The sequence below is a fragment of the Globicephala melas genome, chromosome 5 (assembly GCF_963455315.2).
Source record: "Globicephala melas chromosome 5, mGloMel1.2, whole genome shotgun sequence".
In the NCBI taxonomy this organism is placed as follows: domain Eukaryota; kingdom Metazoa; phylum Chordata; class Mammalia; order Artiodactyla; family Delphinidae; genus Globicephala; species Globicephala melas.
This window is the reverse complement of record NC_083318.1, coordinates 123,440,449-123,459,085: the sequence shown is the minus strand read 5'-3', so window position 1 is coordinate 123,459,085 and position 18,637 is coordinate 123,440,449. Positions and strand designations below refer to the sequence as shown.

At 32.9% G+C, this 18,637-nt stretch overlaps 1 protein-coding gene across 2 annotated transcripts in view; it reads right to left on the bottom strand.

Moving 5' to 3' along the window:
* STPG2 (sperm tail PG-rich repeat containing 2) overlaps positions 1 to 18,637 on the bottom strand; it is a 514,734-nt gene that overhangs the window by 484,272 nt on the left and 11,825 nt on the right. For both annotated transcript variants that reach the window (XR_009563864.1, XM_060298816.1), the window contains exon 2: positions 427 to 538. Coding sequence is in view for 1 of the 2 variants with exons in the window: in XM_060298816.1 (XP_060154799.1) it covers positions 427 to 538 (112 nt within the window). In the remaining variant the exon portion in view is untranslated. The remainder of the gene's footprint in view (positions 1 to 426; positions 539 to 18,637) is intronic.

Sequence of the window (18,637 nt, the reverse complement as noted above, 5' to 3'; positions counted from 1 at the left end):
GATAACGTCAAAGGAAAATAAGTTATCCTGAAGCTAAATACTGAGAATAGTCAAAGATATTTAGAACATTTATCCTTACTAGAAAAGATTTAAAGGGAGATTTAAAAGAAGTCATAGGAAAAAGGAGAATAAATAGACAACAAGCAGCTAAAGTTAGGTCAGTTTAAGAAGGAAATTGTAAGAAACAGAGTAGTCCACTACTGAAACAAGAAACCTCAGGGGTATTGAGTTCTTTATCACAAGAGGTGTTCAAGCAGAGACAGCAATCAACTTGAAGGAAATTTTAAACACAGTTCCTCAGTTCCTTCCACAAAATTCAGAGTGACAACTACCTACGAGGAACAGTAGAAGAGTACTCTGTGTGATAATAAGATTCAATGACCTTAAAATCTAGGAAGTAGATGAAATAGTTACTTTTCAACTTACCTTTTTTTCCTCCTGCAATATTATTACTTCATAAAGTCGTGGGAGATTTGAGCAATGATTTTGCTGTTGATCTTTCTTGATGTTAATATTTTCATAATGTAGTGCCTTTTTCCTTTAGAAAATTCAGATAAAAATTATTCTCAATTTCAAATATATAAATGTCTATATAAGTTAAGAGAATATTTTTATACCATTTCCTGCTTAAAAAGTATTCAATAAGATATCTGGGTGTGTTAGGCCAATATATCCTAAACTCTGTCAGATCTATTCATTTATATTGGTTAGATCTGCATTTTCCAATTCAGAGCATTAAAATATACCTATTCTAATAATGATTCCAAAAAGAAAACAAAATGTGGGATTTATGTCATGAATTTAAATAAAAAGCTACCAAAAATAGTTTCCTGTGTAGCTTATTCACCATAAAAGGTCTTTAAAATTTCAAATCACTTGGTATTTCAAATATTAACTAAAATAAGGGGAAAACAGTCAATGCTATTTATATCATAAAACAATCAGGAAAAGGGCATAAAGAAAGATCTTTGAAAATGAAAGGGAAGCTTATTTTCATTGAAATTTACACAAGTAAGAATAATAAACCAAGTAAGCAGTGAATAACAGCCCAAGCTCTGGAGTCAGACAGCCTGATATGAATCCTAACATTGCTACCTACTAGCTATGTGACATTACACAAATCACTCACCCTCTCTAAACTTCAGATTTGATTCTTCATCTGTGACTGGAAATAGTATTAACCAATTCTCAAGGTTGTAATGATTAAAGTGGATAATATATGTGAAGTATTTACTGCCATACAAAACCCCTAGTAAGTATACAATAACTGTTAGCTATTATATTTAAATAGGTTACTTTTTTCTAATTCTTAAAAAGAATTTTTAAAAAAAAAAGCCATATTAAACACTTCCAGTGAACTATACTGAACATAAGTTTAAAAAAAGGTAATATAAAAACATAAAAACAAACATTTAAGTTACATAATTGCCATTTTTTTGTTTGTTTAGACATTACTATGATTTAAACATGCATATAACATCTCAGTTCACTGTCAAATGCTGCCTTCATTGATTTTTTTGCACAAAATTCAACAAATGAACTTATTTTCAAAACCTCAAATAGTTTTATGGATAAAAAATTTATATTTGGGATATCAAAAGGGTCACATATCATTTAGGTCTGTTTTCCCAAAAAGAAACCTATGAGCTCATCTTTCCATTCGAAATACCCAAGTATTTCCGTTTTTATACCATATCAAATCCACAATAATTATGACTCAATCAATAAACAAAAAGTAGAAAAAAGAAAAGGTAGAAAATATCAACTACCAGAAGGAACCAAGACAAGTCCAAATAAAAGATAGTGAAGGCAGCAAAAACAAAGAGCAAATTACGGAAATGATGAAATATCTGATGCAGTTAGGAATGCAATCTATATGCATACATTCCTACTAGCAAAAGTGAAAATACAAACAGAAGGAAAGAAGAAACAATGGAAATAACAAAGATCAAAGAGAAAGAAACATTTAAAAAAAAGGAGAAGAAGGAATTCCCTGGCGGGTCCAGTGGTTAGGACTCCATGCTTTCACTGGTGTGGGTCTGGGTTCAATTCCTGGTGGGGGAACTAAGATCCCACAAGCCATGCGGTGTGACCAAAAAAATAAAAAATAAACTCAGACAGACACTTATTTAAAAAAAAAAAAAATAGGAGGAGAATGGGAGTGGGACAGGGCTGGAGAAGTAAAAAGGACTGTCAGGAAAAAACTATCAAGCAAAATCAGAGCAATAGAATTAGACAGAGTGCTGGTCATGCCTGAGGTACTTAGTTAGACGTGTAGTGGAATGGATGGAAAACAATCATCACAGAACCACATACTCTAAAAAGGGTTAATTTTGCTTAATGTTAATTAAACCTCAATAAAACTGACAGGCAAGCAGGCAGACAGATAGGAAAGCAAACCAGCCAAACTGGAAGAAAAAGATAAGAGTAAAATACTAACAAAAACATTATGTCAAGGGGATGAGTAGAGTTAGAGCATTTTGACAGACTTTATTTGGAATGACAAAGATTAAATTTAGATCCCATTAAGCTGTATATACATGTTAAACTTCTAGTGTAACTACTAAAAAAATTAAAATACATGGCATATCACCCAAATTAGGAGAGTGAAAAAATGAAAAGGACAATAGAATAGGGTATAAATTCCCAAAAACAAGGGCCATGTTTTATTCTTTTTATTCTTAGTTACTAAGTTTAGTACTAAGACATAGCAAGAATTCAAACAATGTTTGTTCAATGAATAGTAGTAGGGGAGTTTAAGTAAGAGCCTAAGCTACGTCCACTGCTGGTATACAGATGTGTCTGAATCTGTTCAGCAAATTAATTGGATAGGTAATCACTGTGGGACTTCCTGCTAGAAAACTCATCCTATAAGAGAGAAAGGATCAGGCAGATAAACTGGAACCTGTTAAAAATTAAATCATGAAAAGCAGCAATAGATTCTGAGAACAACATGATATCTGTCACTCAGTTTTGCTTTCCATGGACTCATGTCTAAGACCTTACTGTAAGAGTAGGAGAAAATAAAGACAGAAAGAATTATTTTACACTGTAAAATAATTTTTAACTAGAAAATGTATTTCCTAGTTAGACTTCATAAATATTACCTTCAACCTAATGTTATGGCTCTGACTTATACTGAGAATGCCTTCTAAATCCAGCATGTAGTCAAAAGAATGGACACCAGAGGCAGGAACAAGATGCAGAGTCCTGGGTCACCTTCTTCTATATTTTCTCTGATCTTTTCTCTATCTTGTAATTAAAGACAGTATATTTCAGTACTTAGATACATGGGCTGTAGAACCGAAAAGGCCTCAGTCAACGTCAAGCTCTGCCACTTAATAGCTACATAATATTAAATACATTATTTATTCTCTCTGACCCTTTCATTTTTCACTGATAAAATAGGCATAACAATAGTAACTACACAGAGACTTGTGAAGATAAATGAATTAATACATGCAAAACAGGTAGCACAGGATCTGGCAGACAGAAAAGCAATGGTTTTCATATAGGTTACTCTAAAATATCATATTTCTTGAAGTTTTTCATACTGATTTTTCCTTTCATAACAGCATAACCTAGTCTAAATTATTAGAATATTTATAGTCAAAAACTACAGTAAAGATATACTATTTTTTTACTTACTGGGTTATATCATACTGTCCAGGACCAGGCCCTGACTTTACAGGTAACTCTAGTCTTCCCAAAGAGTTGCCAAAATGCATCCCCTTGTATTTCAAAGTTACATTGGAAAAATCCTCACCAAAAAAAAAAAAAAGTGAAGACGAGAGACAATTTAAATAATCATGAAACAATGTTTAACTTTACTTAAGTCTAAAGCAAGGGTAGCCTTAGTCAAGGAGTTTCCACTGGTAAATGCTAGACTCTTCCTTGATACATCTCAAGAGTATCACTCTGTGCCCCATCCCACTCCTGAGTCATCCAGGATTCCCAGAGAAGGGCCTCTAGTTTACTACATCCTCAACCAATATGAACAACTTTGCTCTTGGCAGTACACTCAACAATCTAAAATCTTAAGGGCAATGAAAATTAGCTCCTCATCATTTAAAAAGGGGAGAAAGGGCAGAATTGAATGATTTAGGGAATGGGAAAGCCTAACAAAAATGACTTAATTAAGTAGAAATTAATTTTAAGAAATTAAAATTCAAACATTACCAACAGATGCTACATAACTTCTAATCACTTGGTAAGTGCAGAAGATATTCATGTAAAGTTTTCATAGAGTAACAAATATATAACAAAAATTAAACACTACCCCCAAATCATTTCATAGTTAATGTTTGAGGTCAGGATCAGTACTTTAATACCAAAGAAGTCATTTGTGACAAAAGAAATCAGCAATAATCTTCCTTCACAGTCACACAATAAGCATGACTCACTAAAGAGTTCACTTTAGAGAAGTTAAAACACCTGCTTTCATTAGAAACTAATAAAAGAATAAAGTATGAAACACGAACAGTAGCATCTCATAGGAATTCTTGTGTTGACCTAATACATTCTAAATTGAGCAATCATTTAAGAAATTTATAAAATCTTACTTTTTTATCTGATGGTAACTCTAGTCTATTTCACTTACTTTTAATTCATATTTGTAAAAATATAGCTTTAAAATAGGCATGGATTATTAAACCAATTAATATATATATTGAATAAAATCCCAGTAACATAAACTGATAGTTTAACTGCATAAAACAGTATATCAGTTGGTCTAGGTGACCATTACTATTCTTGAATAGTGGAACCAATCTCTCTCAATTACCATTATAAACAATATTAATGAAATAAATAGCAATTAAATGATTAGAAAGCATAATTCCAGTTCAGATTGGTGAATCAAACCCACATCTGCCCCCCTCCCACCAGAATCTCAGAAGAAGCGTATAAAATAGATGTAAATTATTAGTACTAGAAACTAGGAGAAGGTATCATTCACATTCCACTTCAAGGAATTTCTGGAAAATATAGTACAGCAGAGACTAGAACTGGAAAAAGATCTCACTGCACGTGAAAAGAACCTCAGCTGAACCCTATTAACATCCCCAGAAAGACAGAAACTAGAGGTAAGGATGGACTCATGGGTAGTGAGTAGGGAGCAATTCTCAAAACTACTAATAATCTTACAGATTTATTTGCACCAGTGCCATTACACGAAGTGATGAAAGAATGCAAAAACTCACTCCATTCTTGCCATGGATGGTTGGAAATAAACTGGAAGCACTGCCACTGTCTCCTAACAAGGACAGACTTCCTAGTTAGAGAGGCACCACTCTAGAAAGCTTTGGGATGGCACAACAAAATCCAAAAATAAGCTGGTACAGCACTAAAATTCCCTACTGTGTGAAAACATCTTTTACTTCCTAGAGCTTAACATTAACAACTAGCCCTCAAATATTATAAAATACAAACACAATACAACTAAACTTTCCCTTTTACACCACCTGACCTGAAAGAATTAAACAGGGGCCAACACAATCTCTGACAGAACTTTGACGTTTGCATGAAGTGAAATGGGACCTTTGTTGATTCTTTTATCATAGATGGCAATCTCAAAGAGAAATTGAATTACAGTTTTTCTAAAGGTTTCTCCTGCTTCAATTTTAGTAAATCTCCTTGTTTGTTCCTTGCTTGGGTGATGGAGGATGTTGCAGCTGAGGGTACAGAAACAGGGAGTTACTAGCTATGTCCAAATAAGATTCAGACACACTTTGGAACGTCTAGTGAATAGGGCAAATCAACCAGAAGGTGAACGCAAAAACTATTCCTATGGGAAGCAGCTAATCATGGTAACCTACACCCAGTTAGAAAATCTTACTGTCAAAAGAGTGGCAATGCGAACTACTGAGTATTTTCTGTTGACTGAATTTGCCTTCTAACAGATAATCCCCCACTGGATTTATGCCTGTGTTCTGTAGAGTGCAAAACGGCTATGATAAAAATCTAAAAGACATTTCATTAAAACACTGGTAAAAATCAATACTACTTTTAGAGCATTCTATCTAATAGAGTATAAAACAAAGAGAGAAAAGCATTATCCCCGCCAGCTTCACCTCAGCTCATCACGCAGCTTTCGCTCTGATGGAGTATATGGGTGGAAATGCCCAGCAGAGAGCACCATCTGGCAAGAGACTGAACTGCCTGGGGGAACAGAAGCTGTCTCAGTGGAAACAGACTTATTCAGAAGCATAGTTAAGACAGCCCTTCTAGAAGCCCCTGTGAAGGGGAACTTTGCGGAAGGCTGGAGGTCTACCACATCAACAGGAGAAGACAACATACATATATTTGAGTTACTGACATAATTGTGACTCTCTGTAGTACCCACAATCCAATAAAGCCTGGGAAAACTTGTTACACAAATAAAAAGCATTACTCCTTATTCCCACCAGGAATATTTCCAGCACTGTAAGTGGTCTTAATGTTTATTGATATGCAGATTCCTTCTAATGAACTACAACACAAAGAGCAGAGAGGTATTTCCCCTCTTCACTGATCAGCTTTAACACCCTATGAAGCTATAACACTATAAAGCACCCAATCAAAGTAAGACACTGATATTATTATTATTGTTGTTACTGTTATAAATAGGTTGTCTAGTTGATATATGATCCCCAAGCCCAGACCCCTGTCAGTCCTAGGAGGAACAGAGCTAGGAATAAAAATTGAAAGGGCTATCCTACCAATCTCTTTAATGCATAGGGTATACACTGCCTTAGCACTTCTGAGTGTAACACAAAAGGAAATAAGGCAGTCAGATCATCCAAAGGCTTTGGGTCTGGGGGTGCAGAGACAAACACCATAACAACTAGCAGAACAGCACAGAAAAATAGCACAGACTGACATGTCCAACAGAGCAGCAGATGGTAGTAGAGGAGTCCTGGAAGAAACCATGGCATCCACTAGAGTAGCTGAAAAGCAGCCCATTCCTTTGGGTCAATGGCAGCTCTGAAGACTGCTGCACCCCACAGAGCTTCAGGAAAGGAAAGAATGATCAGCCATGCAACACTGTTTTGCTAAAATAAGTGTTCTAGACCATCTTTCAAATGAAATTACTTAATAGAGGCATGGATTTTAAAAGTACATTCACAGTTTTGATGGCAGAAAGTGAAAATTTTTTCACTCGTACTTTATTTTTACTTAGAAATGAAACAAAGTTTCATAATTGTGAAGATTTTAGGCTTAGTAAGTAGTGAAATAAATGTAGAACTCTCTTCTTATATAATAAATATAGCCATGTTAGATATGCCAGATATTTTCTATATTTCAGGCAGGAGCATATCTAATATATTGATTTACTATAGGCTATAGATTTGTAAAAATAAAATCAGTATTTTAAAACAGAGCATTTTGACAAATCATCTTTAACATTATATTTTTATACCCTAAAAAGTATAAGTTACAATTTTATAGTAATTCTTCTATACAGCATTTCAGGAGAAATTATATCCAAGTAGAATTATGTCTAAGAAGCTTTCCTCAGGTTAATTATTGTGATTTTGCAGGTCAACTGTTTAACAATTCTTAAGGTAATCCAGCAGAAAGACTATGCACACACACATACATAAACACACACCATTCAAGACACCAGCAAAATCCTTTTCCTGTGTATATGCTGAAATTCATTTCATTTAGACCATGTGAACTACTTAACTCACTAACCTCTACAGTTCTCAGGTAAATGTTCAATTGTAAATTTAATTTAAAAGCCTTTTAAAAATACAGATAGAAAATAAGGAACAAATTGACGTACTCAACTCTAAATCACACTCTCCTTATGTCAAGAAGTGTTGACAACAGATGTAGAGAACAAACGTATGGACACCAAGGGGGGGAAGAGGGGGCAGCTGGGGGGGTGGTGGTGGGATGAATTGGGAGATTGGGATTGACATATATACACCAATATGTATAAAATAGATAACTAATAAGAACCTGCTGTGTAAAATTCAAAAAATAAAAATAAATTAAAGGGATGTGATATTAAAAACAAACAAACAAGAAGTGTTGACAATACCATCTACAAGGTCATCGTCAAGCTTGGAAAATCATTAGCAAATAAAATATGACTTAATTGAAGCAAACTCAGCATGGAGGTGCATTATTTTAAGTGAATGATGTAATATAACTTGAAGAATTGCTAACTGCTACTTTCACTGGCAGTGAAATCAATGAAGAAGGGGCTATGTAACATTCTTCTCATGTCTTTTCCATAATTAAGTGTGGAAATAGAATTTGTGAAGAATTAAAAGTCCCAAAGCATGGCAGTTCAAAACTGCATTCCACTGTGGCAGCACACAGGTAGTTCCCAGCATGTTATCATTAGCAAATACGTCAGTGTCATAATTCCAACCACAAACTTTGCTTGTGAAATCCACCTCTGAAAAGCAGACTTCTAATGGTTACCTGAGCTCTTCTTTTGAAAAAGAGAGAGTAGCTAAATTTTCTAATTCAAAATGTTATACAAAATAATTTATAGAGGATTTCTCTTTACAGATTAAATACAGCTAAAAATTACCATTTGTTGGCTAGAGTCTTATACAACTTGTAATTTCAGAGTTGCTTCTATATTTAAGCTACATAAGATACCTTCAGCAGATGTTATTTCAACAGTTCAGGGAATAATCACAATAATTACCTATCTGTTGGATTATTTTCTCAATTTTCTATTAATGTTCACATCTGGAAACTGAGCCCACATATAGTGTTATCTCAAAAAGCAGCTAAAGAGATACATAGAATTACCAGAAATTTGGATAATACTTGAATTAACATTATTACAGTATCAATTTCATAATAGTCTGTGAGGCACCTGTGTTTTTATTTTCCCCTGCAGGAAAAAACAAGAAAATTAAGCCTTCAGCTACTGACCTTTGCTACCCTACCTCTAGTTTTTCTCTCAAATTCAAGATGGAGATTTCAGAAAATATCACAATTCAAATTAAGCTTTGTTGAATCTTCTTGAATATTAACCACTATGTCTTTAATTTATACATAAAACTATGTTTTTACAAACATGTTTTCTTAAATTTGATCTAGATTTTTATTCTAATAAATACAAATTGGATCGAATCAGTAATTACTAAAATAGGTCATCAAACTGGACCTATTAAAATTGTAGAATAAATTTTCTTATTGTTACTTCTCTCTTCTATGAATAATAATGTAGCCAGAAAGAAATCAAATTTTATATGTTAAAGTAATGTTTATTCATACATGAAAAAAGTTTTGCACATCTAGCTTGGAGGCATTATTCTGGCCTTTTAAAGGCCAGAATTATTCTGAAACAAAGAAATAGCGTATACAAAAAATATAATTTTAAAGCAAGAATAACATTTTGGGATTTAAGTTAAGAATAACAGAGAACTGTTTAAGCTGAGACCAAGGATCAATGACTACTGTGAAAAAGAAATACTAGTTCCAATATATAAAACCAAAGTTTTTCCCAGGATATTTTAGATCAGAAAACTTAGCACAAAGAGCTTAAGTAACTTGGCCAAAGACAAATAACTATTAAGTAGTGAAGCCAAGAAATAAACACAAGCAGTCCAGTTCCATTACACTACCTTTCGTAATTGTCCTTTACCTTGGACAGAATATACTGATATTAAACCACAGGACTTCCATTAACTTCAATGTAATTTTTACAGAGTTATCTCCATTGTTCTTCTGAGCATATCTTACTCAAATACCTAAGATACTGGCACTGTCTGTGGATGAAAACTAATTATTTTTATATTAACAGGATGATAGGATAGCCAAGGCCTGGAAAACCAGGCATGGCATTGACAGGGAGAGCAAAATACTCCTGGGATAAAAGACCCTATAGCCAGAAAGAAATGGGAATTCTAAGGGTGTGAACAGGAGACATATCTATAACTTACAATATCTTTACTCTCCATTTTATCAGAGGTAAGTTGGTTATTCATAAGTTTTATAGTATGGAGCAGTCTATCAGGTCTTCAAATACCTGTATTTGAAGATAAAATGTATTATCTCTAGTGTGTTCTATAATCAATAGAAATTTAAAAGAGGAGTTACAAACTAAAAGTAAAATACCAGCCTGTCTATTTACCTTTACCTTTGTACTTTAATTCTTTAAACAGAATGTGAGTAATTGTCTAATGAACTTTTCATTTCATCCTAAGGAACTCCAGTATTTCTTTTAGACGGTGTACTACAGACAAAATCTATCAGTTTCTGTTTATCTGGGAATGTCTTAATTTTGTCTTCATTTTCAAAGAATAGTTTTGCTGGTTATAGAATTCTCGATTAGCAATCTTTTTTATTTCAGTACTTTGAATATATCACCTCACTGCCTCCCAGCCTCCATGGTTTCTGATAAGTCAGCTGTTAATCTTCTTGGGGATTTCTTGTCACTTTTCTTGCTGCTTTCAAGACTTCTCAATGTCTTTGGCTTCAACAGTTTGATTGTGATATATCTAGGTGCGCATCTCTCTGAATTTATCCTATTTGCAATCCAATGAGCTTCTTGTATGTGTAGATTGTTTTTCATCAAGTTTGGGATGTTTTCAAATTATTATTTCTTCAACTATTCTCTCTGCCCCCTTTTTCTTCTCTCCTTCTTTGACCCTCATTATGCATACGTTGGTATGCTTGATGGTGTCCCCCAAGTCTCAGATGTTATGTTTATTTTTCTTCATACTTTTCTCTTCCTGTTCATCAGGTTGCATATCAATTGACTCGTCTTCAAGTTTGCTAATTCTTTCTTTTGCCAGTTCAAATCCACTAGTGAATCCCTCTAGAGAATTTTTCATTTCCATGATTGTACTTCTCAACTCCAGAATTTCTACGTGGTTGTTTTTTATAATTTCTATCTTTATGATACTGTCTGTTTGGTGAGACATTGTTTTTATATTCCCCTTTAATTATTTTGACATACCTTCCTTTATTTACTTGAATATATTTAAAATAGTTGATCTAAAGACTTTGTCTAATAACTCCAACATCCTGGCTTCCTCAAGAACAGTTTCTAATGATTGCTTCTTTTCCTATGTATGGGCCATATTTCTGTTGTTGTTTTTGCATGTCTCATAATTTTTTGTTGAAAACCAGACATCTTAGATAATATAATGTGGCAACTCTGAAAATCAGAATCTCCCTCCTGACCCAAAGGTTTATTGTGGGTTTTTCTGTTTAGTGATTTCTGGACTAATTCTCTAAATTCTGTATTCTCTGTCATGTGTGTCCACTAAAGTCTCAGTCTGGCTAGCTGACTGGTCAGGTAATCGTTGGACAGAGGTTTTCTTAATGCTTTGAACGAGTAGGTCTTCAACCTTTGCAGAGGTGCACTGTGCATGTGTTGAGACACACCTTCAACACTCAAGTAGGCAGTTTACAAGTCTGTCTTAGCTTTCACTTCCCGAAGGTCACATAGAGGTAAGAGCTTTGTACCTTCTCAAGTCTGGTTTTTGAAGTGATGGGTTAGCAATTCTGAAACTACGTTCAGTGTTTTACAAGATTAAGCAAATAAGTAAATATACTGAGTATAGTGGGAACCAGGTTTCTCACTGTGGGAGAAGGGAGATCAAACACAGAAAAGGAAATACAAGAATAAACATGTGGCACTGAACTGGAATTAGAGATATCAATATAAGCTCAAAGTTTTTAATAGACAGATAAGAAAAAGTATAGATTTCTAACTTTGTCCATTGAGATGGCCTAGAAGGAATGATACCCCAAATGTACCTAGTGTACTGATCTTGTTTTGAAATATCATTCTCCACTAAATGAAAGTAGAGCTCCTTGAGGAAATGACTGATTACAATGATTGTGGCAATGGAAAAAACAAGATGAACCTGCAACATTTTACTGTGCCATAAAATAAAGAAATGCTCAAAGAATGATGGAGATATGTCAAAAAGACACAACAAGCAGACTGAAAGGGCTCCCAAGGGTCAAATACTAGATCATTTTAACCTCAAAATAAATAGCGAGAGTAGTGAATTACAACCTTTTCAGTAAAACAGGAATTCATGAACCCATACTGATATAAATACATAAATGGAAAAGAATATAAAGCTGTTCTTTATAGTAAGTAAAGTGCCAACAAAAAATATGTTAAAGAAAATATGACATTAGAAAACCACCATTGATAAACATCACAGTAAAATTGATTCAGGCATCATCAATGGATGTTAAACTAATAGGTGAGAGTTTGATAAGGAATAGGATAACTACTCATTCTTAAAGTAACCTCTCCAAAATATTTATAAATTTTTAAAACTAGTAACTTTACAGTAGATAAAACCAAAAGACACCCCCTCAAGTTAACATCACTAACTACGGGATAAGTAAACATCCTGCGCCTTTTTATGTGATACACTGAGTAGGATGCTTCACTTATGTAGCATTCCTGCTAAAATATATAAACTCATCCTAATCATGATAAAATATACACGAATCCAAAACTGAGACATATTCTACAAAATAAACAGCCTGTAATCTTCAAAAAGTCAAGGTTACAAAAGACAAAGCAAGACTGAAGAACTGTTCTCAATGACAGGACTCTAAAGAGACACAACAACTAAACGCAACTTGTAATACCAGATGGGACTCTTGACCAAAACTCATTTTTTAAAGACTATCATTGAGATAATTAGTAATATTTTTGAAATATCTACAGATTAGATAATAGGATTATATGAATGAAATTTTTCTGATTTTGATAATTACATTGTGGTTATAAAAGAGAATTCTTGTTCTTAGAAATTTTACATTAAAGGTATTTAGGAGTAAAGGGGCATCATGTCTTAAATGTACTATGAAATTGCTTAATTAAAATAAGAATATAAATATAGAGGGGAAATGATAAAGCAAATGTGATAAAGCATTAACTGCAGGATCTAAGTGAAAGGTTTATTTGTATTATTCTTTTAACTTTTCTATCAATCTGTAATTATTTCAAAATTTAAAATTATTTTTTAAAAAATAAACTCACTAATTGGAAACAATGAATGGATTAGATCTAGTATATTGATATAGTTAAATCTAGAAAATATAACATTAAGTGAAATAGCAAGCAACCTGCATGCCAGATGATAACATTTACTTAAATGTTTTAAATCATACAACAATACATATTGTTATTTATATGTAGTAAAGATTTACTGTTTACTTTGGCAAAGGGAAAAGAATGGAGGGAGGGAAATTGGGTAGGATAATAATTGTAATAATATATTTATTTTAAAATATAGCTAATTCGAGTGTAATAAAATTTTAATATGTGTTATATGAGACGGTGGGTACATGGTTATCTGTTTTTATGTTTGTTCAACTCTATGTGCAATTATATAAATTATAATAAAAATATTTTAGGAATAAAAACTTAACAATTCAAAGTATCTAAGACTCCAAAATACCCCAGTATACCTAATGCCAAAAACCAAATGGTTTCATAAGGTGCTTAAGCCTAAGCTTAAACTATTAAACTATTTCCTCTTTTTCCTGGATACAGTTAGACTGTATTTCCCAGGCTCCTTGGCAGTTAAGTGTGTCCATGTGCCTGAAATTTAACTACCAGGCCTAGCCTACAAAAAACCCCCACTACCAGTTCTCTGTCCTCCTTCCCCTTCTGCGAGCTGGATACAGATGACACCAAGGCCTTTGGAGATGACAGTAACATGAATGGAATAAGCCTGTGTCGCTGAATCTCTACATGGAGGAACATCTCTTATCAACAAGAAATGTCCATATGAATGAGGAAAAAAAGAATTTCTGTTGCATTAAGCCATTGAGATTTGGGGGTCTATCTGTTACTGCAGTTAGTATTACATTAACTAGAACATGCATAATAATAAACAGTCTTCCAACTGTCAGTGTGAAATGTATCGTACTTACAAATTGAGGTTTATAGTATGCTGAACCTACTGTACTGTCAATAGCAGGTGGAAAATGTTCTGTGATACTGCCATCCTCATTAATATGATATGACCATATGACCGTCCACAAGAAGGAATTGAAGGAACATCAACACTTCTGGAAACTGTAAGTGCCCTTGACATTTTCTGTAAAATATATATATATATATATATATATATTATTTACTCAAAGGCAAGAAAAGGAATGAACAAATATTAAATTTTACTAAAAGACAACTATTCAATATTGACTTTATGAGTTTTATAATATAAACCAAAAATGTATGTCTGTAAAAGTAATTTAAAAGAGTGAATTCAAGTCTTACCTCATAATATAAACCAAGATTTAACCAAACTACTATTAAATAGTAACATAAACCATAATATAAACTAAACTACTGTTAAAGCCACTTTTAGAGATATGGAATCTCTCATCTGGCTCAGTTATTTATCTTGCTTAGTATAGCAAGCATGAGTGATTCCAAAAACAGGCATTCATTCCTACAGTCACATCAACAATCTGCAGTTCAAAGTGCTTACTTGTGCTATGCTATCATAGTATCTGCCAGGTAAAAACAAACTTTATATTTTCTGTAACATTTTCTGGCTTCATTCCTTTCCAGCTCCTGACTTACTTCATCTTACCGGTGCCCTATATAAATATCCTAATTTTACAGACTATGTAGCAAGGAAAATGTCTGATATGGTGCTAAATGGAAATTTAAAATATAAAATTGAATTTATTACTATAGCTATGTAAGTTATATAAAATTATATGTAAGTGTATAAAATCATATACATATATGATTTGATACTGAAAAGAACTATGCAAAAATTAACAGAATTATCAATGTTAGAGTCAGAAGTTTTAAGGTGCTTATCCTTTTTTCAAAATTTCCTTCAATGGAAAACATTTTATAATTTAAGTAAAAACAGAAAGGAGTAACATATATTAGAAATACCAGTATAGAATACATCAAATAAAATACTGGCATTTAAATAATTTAGTAATATGAAAAATTACTTATTAAGAATATATTTATAATAGATATATTTAAAATAGATAACCAACAAGGAAAAAATGAAGGGAAGCTCATATATTCATTAAAAAATAAAAATAGAGTCTGCAACTTCTATCAGAAAAAGAATATATTGATCCTCTGTAGGTTTTAAATAAATAAATAAATGCTAGAGTTGACTGCACACATGCCCAATATACAACTGTGTCATAAACATACTATCACTTGCAGAATTTCACTTTTTTTATCATTAGAGACAACTATTAAGTAGTTTCAGTGACACTTATGAGACTGGTTACCAAATTAAAACAGGAAAGTATTGAATGGCCTCCCCTCCATTCACTACTTTCAAAAATTATTTGCATGATGTCAAGACTTTCCAAAATGTAGCCCCAACCTTAGTGAATGCTTCTTCAACATCCAGTTTGTGAGATCCCTAATTCCCTCCAACAACTATCTACTTCAGGCTACTAGTAAAAATTTTTATTAAATGTTTATTAAAATAGCATTTCATCAACTGTTTTGTGCTGAATTCCATTCATTACTTCCCTGTTAAAGTTATAGATCCCAGGGAGCAGTGATTTATCTTCTAAGTATTATCAGTGCCTAGCATTATGTCTGGTTCACATAGTTACTCAAAAAATGTCTGATAAACACTTTCATGAGTAAATGAACATTTACTTTGTCCACACACATGAAAGAGCTGATATTTAAGTATACTTATAAACCTTAACCTTATTGTCATTACACTGACATTATTCAACTGAGTACTTAGCCCTAAAATATATCCTCCTAAACAAACAAAGAACTGATTAAAATTTAATTAATATGAGCTATGTGAAGTTGTTATGGAAAGAGGAGCGGGAACTATGCTAAATAAACTATGACCAAAATCTGCTAGATTTTATTAATTATTTCAAAGGGGTAGGCTTTTGGTGTAAAGATTATTCTTTATATAACACCAATGTACCTTTCCAAACATATTACCTGCTAATCTCCTACACAAATTCTTCACTCCAGTCAAAATAATCTCATTGTCCTCCATAAGATCCCACTTCTCTATCTGCACTCATGTAGTCCTCCATGCCTAGAATGCATATTCCAACCCTATTCTTCAAAGCCAACCTCCTCTATAAATCCCCTACAAATTAGACTCTCTCATAACATTGAGTTGGCCGAAAAGTTCGTTCAGGTTTTTCCATAAGCTGTTATGAAATACATCTTCTTCCTTTAAATTCCTATGGCATTTAATCACATGATCATTCACTTAGCACCTGTCACATTTCATCTTGCATTAGTAATGATCTACATTATCTCTCTCATCTAAATTTTGAGTTTATTTATTTCAGGAGTCATGTTTCAAATTTCACGGTATTATTAACAGTACTTACACAGGAGTTTCCTCTATATAGAGAGGTAAACCACTCAGCCAGTTTTTTAAATCTCCCTTACTTTCTGTTCACCACAGACATTAGAAGAGATTATATTATAGATTTATCAAAAGCAGAAGTGAAGTCAAATATTAACATGGTTAAAAACTAAAGTTTATAAACATCAAATATTCATTTAATTATAAACTACAATATGGATACTAATAAACCTACTAATTTTTATGGTAAGTTTTTTAAATGTACTAATCACATAAAACAGTAAACCATTTCTACTTTATTTTAATTTAAAAAAAGGCCTTAGAAGCATAATTCAAAATAGCATGTACTGACTGAAGACGCTCTTAGCCTCTAGTATTTTTCTGTTCATAGCTAACGTTCCAGGATAAGACTGATCATAGCTTGCTGGCCCTGGACCATCTGAAATAAACTTCTTAAAACATTTCTCCCAGTTTTGTAGACTTTGGCCTCCTTTTATATTATACTAAATTGTAGAGAAAAAATGAAATAATTAAAAGAAACGCTTTAAAATTAATACCTATTTGATAAATATTACATATTAATATGAATATTAATAGTTTTAAAACTCAGCCTGAGAAAGTTAAGGCTCTTGACTGAAGACAACTGTCTAATGAGAGAGGGTAGTAAGAAAGGATGACAATTAGAGCTGTCAGTTTTAATGCTGAACTCAAACTAAAATTTACTGTACTTTGAACACTCTAAGAGAATGCAACACTCAGTTTTAAAACAGGAATCAAACACAAAGGAATCTCCAAAGCTGTGAAGCAAGAATAAAGAGTGTATGCTTATGTTTACAGGCCCCTGGAGAATTTATACCTCAGAAATGAGCTAAAAATGCTCGTATTGGAGGGGAAAAGCAAACCTTCCAAGCTTGTTTAGGATTAATTATTTTCATGAATAATATTTTGGTCATTTCCAGAGATGTTTACACAGTTTTATTGGCAACAGCTTGGTTTTATGCTCAGATTAGTTTTAAACATTGTTTATTGCAGAGAAGAGTCCTGGGAGGAATTGTCCATGGCTCTCCATGTCACATATCTGGATTCTCTAGAATCTGAAATTTATCAACTGGATAATAGCCAGTTAATTCAAATAAAATTCCATCATACTAGTTTCACTAAACAGTCACAGTTCAATCATTGCAAAGATGATTCATATTAACATTGGGTTAGCCAAAAAGTTCATTCGGGATTTTGTACGCTATTATGGAAAAACCCAAACTTTTTGGCCAACCCAACAGTTGTTGGCATTTCATTGATCAGATAAGGTTTTTTTGTTATTGATTTACCAACAGGCCTTTTCACATGACGTGTACATGTCAGTTGTTCACATTCACTATTAACTGAGCCTATCTTTAGTTTGCATCTTATTCAGCTTTATTCAGCTTTTAAGAAATACACAAAAGAGGTCTTCTTTTTAAAAAAATGAGTCAAATTAGATAGTCAATTAGCTACTTGATTACTGTTTTAATAACATCACAATTCTTATGTTTAAAGAGTTTGGATCTATAAGAGTAGACTTTAATGATTTTGTAAAAAAATTAACAAGTTAGATTAAATAATAAAATCATGTGAAAAGAAAAGATCTCCTCAAATTTTCATTCTTTGCAAGCCATTACTATAGTCTCTACGATCTGACATTTCAAACTGCAATTTGAACTTATATTGAATACTTCAACCGAGGATAGTAAAATCAATTTGATTTTTTTTAACTGTGTACAAATTAACCAGGATTTTTTCAGATTATTCATAATTACCAATTCTACTATTTTACAAATGGTTACAAAAGGAACTTTCATATGTCAGATAAATGACCCAAAATTATATTACTAAGTAATTATACATTTTATATAAAAACCTGTGAGACAATGGTCTTAGTACTTCTTGAGAACTGTGCTTTGTCTACATGCAATGGCTATTTGATGAATTTTTATATTGTCAGCAATCTCTCAGCTCTACAGGAAGCAGAGTCTCATATGAAGTGTGAGGCCATGCACTGTATCACCTATGATAAGACTATCATTCAGCTCTAATGAGATGTATCTCTCCAATCAAAAATCAAACCTAATCTGGACATCTATTCCTAGGCCTAGCTAGTGAGAAATAAGAAATAAACTATTTATCTGGACCCAGGGAAGACATCCCCACATCTAGAGCCATTCTCATGTAACAAGGAACAAAACGGTATCTGCCATGCAGAAACAGGTCTGAAACTAGAAGACAACCAGAAAACATAAGTGATATTTATACTGAACTTCTGGAGTGGGAATCATCCTAGGAAACAGGATATGAACAAAACAAATTACGAGACTTAATAA